At 57.8% G+C, this 6,000-nt stretch overlaps 1 protein-coding gene across 3 annotated transcripts; it reads left to right on the plus strand.

Moving 5' to 3' along the window:
• The first annotated feature begins 2,384 nt into the window (after nucleotides 1-2,384).
• SPMIP11 (sperm microtubule inner protein 11) lies at nucleotides 2,385-6,000 on the plus strand. 3 transcript variants are annotated; one of them, XM_073318784.1, is made up of 5 exons: nucleotides 2,385-2,565; nucleotides 3,276-3,410; nucleotides 3,933-4,077; nucleotides 4,678-4,835; nucleotides 5,844-6,000. In XM_073318784.1, exons 1-5 carry the CDS (start codon nucleotides 2,481-2,483, stop codon nucleotides 5,864-5,866), a joined length of 546 nt encoding a protein of 181 aa, XP_073174885.1. In that variant the 5' UTR covers nucleotides 2,385-2,480; the 3' UTR covers nucleotides 5,867-6,000. The 3 variants fall into 3 exon arrangements, with proteins under 3 accessions (XP_073174885.1, XP_073174887.1, XP_073174886.1); XM_073318786.1 differs by lacking the exon at nucleotides 5,844-6,000 and having other exon boundaries at nucleotides 4,653-4,792; XM_073318785.1 differs by lacking the exon at nucleotides 4,678-4,835 and having other exon boundaries at nucleotides 2,386-2,565.

The raw sequence follows: 6,000 nt of genomic DNA on the forward strand, positions 1-6,000 counted from the left end.
GCCCTTCTGCCCCTGAAACCTGCCCCTGTTGGAGACAGGATGCTGGATTAAATGGACCACAACATGCTGAGCTATGCAATTCCTATGTTACCCATGTTAGTTTACAACAGAGGTCCAGCACAAAATAACAGGGGACAAGGAAGACTGCTGGGAAAGTTGGATTCTTCCTTGTATCATAAGATTCCTCTAGCATTCCCTTCTACTATTAAATGTTGGTATGATGGTTGTGCCCCAAAACCTTAGTGGGGGACAGGGCCCCCATTGTGCTGTGCACTGTATGAACATATAAAAGAGACAATCTGCACCCTGAAGTTCTTATAATCTAGACACCAAACATCTCCAAGTGCCTGAGAAATGCCACAGATAGCAGGATACCAGACGCTTTGGCCCACACGCACGCACACCCTGCAACACCAAAATACGTAAAAGAATAAAAGGACACAAATCAGATGTCAAGAATTATAACATTCATAAACCAGTCAGAGAACACTTCAATCTCTCTGGTCATTCGATTACAGACCTAAAAGTCGCAATATTACAACAAAAAGACTTCAAAAACAGACTCCAATGAGAGACTGCTGAATTGGAGTTAATTTGCAAACTGGATACCATTAACTTAGGCTTGAATAGAGACTGGGAGTGGATGGGTCATTACACAAAGTAAAACTATTTCCCCATGTTTATTCCCCCCCCCCCCCCAACTGTTCCTCAGACGCTCTTGTCAACTGCTGGAAATGGCCCACCTTGATTATCACTACAAAAGGTTTCCTCCACTCCTCCTGCTGGTGTAAGCTCATTTTAAGTGATCACTCTTCTTACAGTGTGTATGGTAACACCCATTGTTTCCTGTTCTCTGTGTATATAAATCTCCCCACTGTATTTTCCACAGCATGCATCCGATGAAGTGAGCTGTAGCTCACGAAAGCTTATGCTCAAATAAATTGGTTAGCCTCTAAGGTGCCACAAGTCCTCCTGTTCTTTTTGCGAATACAGACTAACACAGCTGCTACTCTGAAACCAAAATACAGACACCCCTGGAGTGGGTGGGCAGCACCAGAGAGAGAGGGAATTAATTTGTGACCAAGGACTCCAGACTCTTATTTCTAAAGATCAGTGTTGCTGACTGGCCCATCCCAGAGATAATCTATCCTCAGCAGGCTGAAGGACAAAGTGACCCTATGCCTATAGAACTAAGGCCGCTGCAAGGTCCCTGAGAACTGTTTCATGGCTCCTAATGACACAGCTTTTTCATAGAACTGGATGGGCACCAGGTTATTTTCCTTGGAGCCATCAGGCAGCCGTCAGATTGGAATGACTCCTAGTCCTTCTCAATCCGCATTGGATTAAAAGCAACGGGCTAGAGGTGGCTCCGAATCCTATTTTCTGCCCCTGAGCTAAGCGGCTGGAGCGCAGGTATAATCATGTTGCCAGGACTTCCCCATTAGACAAACACCATGTGAGCAAAACTCCCTGAGCTGGAGAGGGTTTTGGAGGGGCCAGCCCTCTCCCGTTTAACCCCTTCCTGGAGTTTGGTCTCAGTTACCCCAGAATTAATACCCCAAAACAATACAAAACCAACCCAGCCAGCAGGCTGTTGTCACGTGTCACGGAGTCCCCGGGGGATGCTCTGGAACTGCTCCCTACAAAGCCAGGCAGGACTCTGGGGAAGTCTCCTTTCTGTGAGCAGCCTGTCTGCAGGACACACAGCTCACACAGCTTCCACCTTCCTCGGAGCATTCAGCATCCTCTGCCCCTCCGTGCACTTCCCCCAGCAAGTCTGCCCAGGTGGGGTCCTGGGGAAGCCAGAGGGTCCTGCCCCCCAACTCCGCAGTCAGACGGGACTCTCAGCCAGCCAGTAACACAGAAGGTTTATTAGACGACAGGAACATGGTCTAACACAGAGCTTGTAGGTGCAGAGAACGGGACCTGTCAGCCGGGTCCATTCTGGGGGGCAGTGAGCCAGACAACCACGTCTGCCCTTCACTCCTCGTTCCCAGCCAGCCCCAAACTGAAACTCTCTCCAGCCCCTCCTCCTCTGGGCTTTGTCCCTTTCCCGGGCCAGGAGGTCACCAGATCCCTTTGTTCTCCAACCCTTTAGCTCTCACCTTGCAGGGGGGAAGGGCCCAGGGCATCAGTTGCCAGGAGACAGAGTGTCGCCATTTATGTACCCTGGCCCTGTGCTCTGCAACAATTACACCCCCTTATCCCACCACCTAGAGACTTAGGAAATGCCTAGGGGAAACCGAGGCACCCCTACAGTATTCAGAGGAAACATTAAGAACAGTCCCACTTCGTCACATCATGACCCTCTCCCATTACAGCCTCACAAACCCACATTCCACGTGGGCGGGGGGGGGGGAGGCATCTCTATGGCAACAGAATCAACTGTTGCTTGAAGGCAGAGCCTGCCAGCGGCTGGAGGGCTGCAGCCGCAAAGTGCCTTTGGTGACCGAACAGGGAGGAAGTGGGCGGTTTCGGACATGGCTTTCTTCGGGCTGACATTCCTGGGGTACCAGGAGCCCTTTTGGGAGAGAAGGCTAGAGTTAGAAAAGCCTGACGCAACAGGTAAGACGAGAGCCCAGGTGTTACAGTGATGGGTGCATTCGAAACAGACACGGCTCGTTGCTGGGCCAAGCGCCTTGGAGAGTAGACTGTGGCTCTTTGTGGGGGCAACAAACGTGAGGCTTTTCCTTGGGCGATGGTTGAAAACCTCTGACCCCTGGTCCCCAGGAGGGGTGTCCCAGTGGAGCGGGAGGGGTACAATGTTCTGCTTCTGGCATGTGTCAGTTACTAAAAACCTTTCTCCAGTCACCCCATGGGGTGGTATTTGGATTAACCTACAATACAACCCCCCTAAACCACATCACTCGACAGCATTCCAGCCGTCCCTCCATCTCCCAGTCCCTCTGCATCCCAGCCTCATGGGTGAGGGCCGGAGAGTCTCTTCCAGCCCCTTTAAGTTGCCTCTGGCCTCATGTTCCAAGCACTATCTTGCCAGATGAGGGCTGGACAGGTCTCCCTGCAGGAATCACTGTCCTCGCTGGCTTTTTGAGCCTGCAGAAGGGCTGGGTTCAAACCCCCTCAGGGCAGCAGTGACTGAATCTCATCCACTGCTGATGGCCAGCTAACAGCCCGGGTGTGAAACGAGGTTAACGGGTCTGAGTCCAGTTCTTGGAGGACAGGTGTCTACCTCAAAGCCCCCCCCCCCCCCCCACTAGGCTCTGGTACCATCTTCTGGGCTTGGTTTTAAGTTTCCTTCTTGTCCTTCCACTCAGAGCCAAAGCCGCTCAAAGGGGGATTGTTTCACGCAAAGCTCCCGCCGATCGGCCCGGGGCATTTTGACGGCACAGTGCACCAGGGGAGCTACAAGCGCTATCAAGAGGCCGTGAAGAAGAATCAGCTCCAGAGATGTAAGTGAACAGTGGGGTCTAGGCATGACAAAAGAGGGAACATGGAGTCTGGACGCCTGGGTTCTAGGCTGGCCTCTGCCACAGCCTCCCTGAGTGACCTTGGGCAAGTCCCTTCCCCATGTTACACGTTGGGAGAACGAAACTAACCCCCACCCCCCATGCCGGCAGGAGACGCGGTTCGGTTCATTGGCCTTTGCAAAGCACTTGGAGCTGTGAGAGATCCTATTGGGGTCCGGGAAGTGGGCGGGTCCCGTGGATCCCCCCCAGCCTAAGAGGGGGATCCACGGGACCTGGACACCAAATAAATCCGGGGACAAATAATGAAATAACAGGGACAGGTGGAGCTGTGAGAGATGCCGGGCAAGGGGGTTTTCATCCCCAGCTACTGCTGGGAAGGAGTGGTGTTCTGCTGTGCTCAGGGCAGGGTGCCCCAGCTGCCCCCTCCCCTAGCAAGCAACAGCGACCCCAGGAAGCTGGTTGCCCTCCCTAACAGCCTGGACTCTCCCGTCTGTCTGATTATAGCCCCCAACCAAATCTTCAGGGTCCCAGTGACCTGTGCAGAGGACAGCGGCTGGTGGCTGCCCAGGGATCCCACGGTCCGCGCAGAGGAGGTCACCCCCTGGATGACGGTGCCACGGCACCCCCGGATAAGGAGCCCCATGACCAGGTGAGATCGTAGTGCCGGAGGCAGAGGGGACGGACATGGGGAAGGGGAGGTGCAGGGGGAGGGGGTAGCCCCTCGCCCTGCCATCCCAGTGTCTGACCCAGGCTCGTGGCACAGCACCCACCCCCAGTTCGCTTAGTGAGGCCCCTCTCCCAGATGGTAATAGCCCCAGGATCAGAGGGCGCTCAGCACCTGGCAGGAGCAGAGTTCACCTGTGGCAGGGCAATGAGTGAGAGCAGCCTCGCCTCCGGCCAGTCGGACACAGCGGGTGAGGGGAGCCAGCCAGTTACGAAGGTAGGAGAGCAGCCATCGCAGGCCAGAGCAGGAGCCCAGCCAGCGCCGGACTCCAGCTCCGCCAGGGGCCCGATCACCCTGTGGGGCGAGCGTAGGAGGGTCCCCGCAGCTCCACCAGGCCGAGGCAGGGGGTCGATGGGGCATTTGTCACATGTCACTCAGTTGAAGACTCAGGTTTGGGTCACTTCTGGATCCTCAGGCCCCAGCTTCGCAGGGGTCAGGCTGGGGAGCAGGGCACCCTCCGAGAGCCCAACCTAAACAAACAAAGCCCTGAACAACTCCAGACGCAGGCAACTGAAAACTCCACAGCCAGCAAGAGGCCCCTGAAATCCCGCCCCTCCCCCAGCACCCACAAGCCGCTTTGGTCTCCGTCACCCCTGGTTCGGAGACATCACCTGCCGCCTCAGACCCCCCCACGCTTTGCAGATGCCCGAAAAGCAACCCTGGACCCACGGAGCAGCAAGCAGGTTCGAGTCTCCCCGGCACTGCTCCTTGCACAGCCCATCGCCCCCGTGCAAAGCGGGCGGGAGTCACCACAGGGGCATCTCGCACCACTTGGCGCTGGGGCCAAGGCCTGGGCAGGCCGGTGGAGCCTTGAGCGCAGCACCCAACTTACCAGAGCCCTGGCTCCAAGGGCACCCGCACCCAGCACATGCGAGCCGTGCCCATGGCGGCTGGTCCTGGCACGGGTCCCTGCCCGTTTTGTCCTGCCAGGCACAAGCCTGGCCCAGCCAGCAGCCACTGGGGGGCAGCAGGGCACCATCGGCTCCGCTCCCGGCCCGGTGTCCCAGAGACAAGGACCCTGCGCCGAAGCGGCCAAAGTTCAAGGCTGGCACGGGGCGGCTCCAGGTGCTGCCCCCCACAGGCCCCCCGCAGCCAGGAGCTCCCTCGCCGCTCCCACGCGCCGTACAAAGGGACCCAAATCAACTGGCGGGTGGGGGGCAAGGCCGGGCGCTGGGTCCCCCCGAGTCCCTTGCAGCCACATTCCCAACAGCAGTTCCCCGGGGGGCTGGATACACGGGGCTCTAGAGGGTGCTCTGGAAATGGGGCCCAAGCTCAGCCCCCCCAACAAAGGAGGCCCTGAATCAGCGGCTGCCAGCCAGACAGGGCGGCCCCCCACCCTGAGCCCCTACTGCTTCCTCTCCCTTCCCCTCCCTCCTTCACAGGTTCTGGGCGCCAGGACAGAGCTCCGATGGGGGGAGGGTTTCTCCCCAGGTCCTGGCCACAAATGCAGAGCCCCGCCTGATGCCGCAGCCCCGCCTGACCGCAGGGTCCTCAAAGCAGGTGCTGCAGCACGGCACTGTGCAGGCCCCACAGAGAGGGAACCCCCCTCCCTGCCCTGGGGGCTCCTGCAGTGCCCACGGCCCCGGGGTGCACCCCTCCTGTCACAGCCCGAGCAGCCCAGCGCTGCCTCCTCATGCACGGGAGCTACCTGGGCCGGGGCGGGCATCTGACGGCTCCTTTCCCTGCCTTAGGTTCGTGGACAGCATGGGCCTGAGCAACCCCCATTTCAGCCTGTTCTGAGCGCCCCAGTGGGCCCCACTGCCGGGCACATCTGGCCTTCCATGGACATGGAGCGGCACCGGGTGCTTGGGCCCGGCGGGCACCGGGGCAATAAAGCAATCGAGCTGA

This window comes from Lepidochelys kempii, chromosome 20 (assembly GCF_965140265.1).
Source record: "Lepidochelys kempii isolate rLepKem1 chromosome 20, rLepKem1.hap2, whole genome shotgun sequence".
Taxonomy (NCBI): domain Eukaryota; kingdom Metazoa; phylum Chordata; order Testudines; family Cheloniidae; genus Lepidochelys; species Lepidochelys kempii.

Bases quoted from the DNA above. Each gene is read 5' to 3' on its own strand.
- SPMIP11 (XM_073318784.1), top strand. From the start codon at position 2,481: ATGGCTTTCTTCGGGCTGACATTCCTGGGGTACCAGGAGCCCTTTTGG. The intron at 2,566-3,275 runs GTAAGACGAGAG...CCTTCCACTCAG, and splicing joins AGAAAAGCCTGACGCAACAG to AGCCAAAGCCGCTCAAAGGG. The intron at 4,836-5,843 runs GTTCGAGTCTCC...TCCCTGCCTTAG, and splicing joins ACCCACGGAGCAGCAAGCAG to GTTCGTGGACAGCATGGGCC.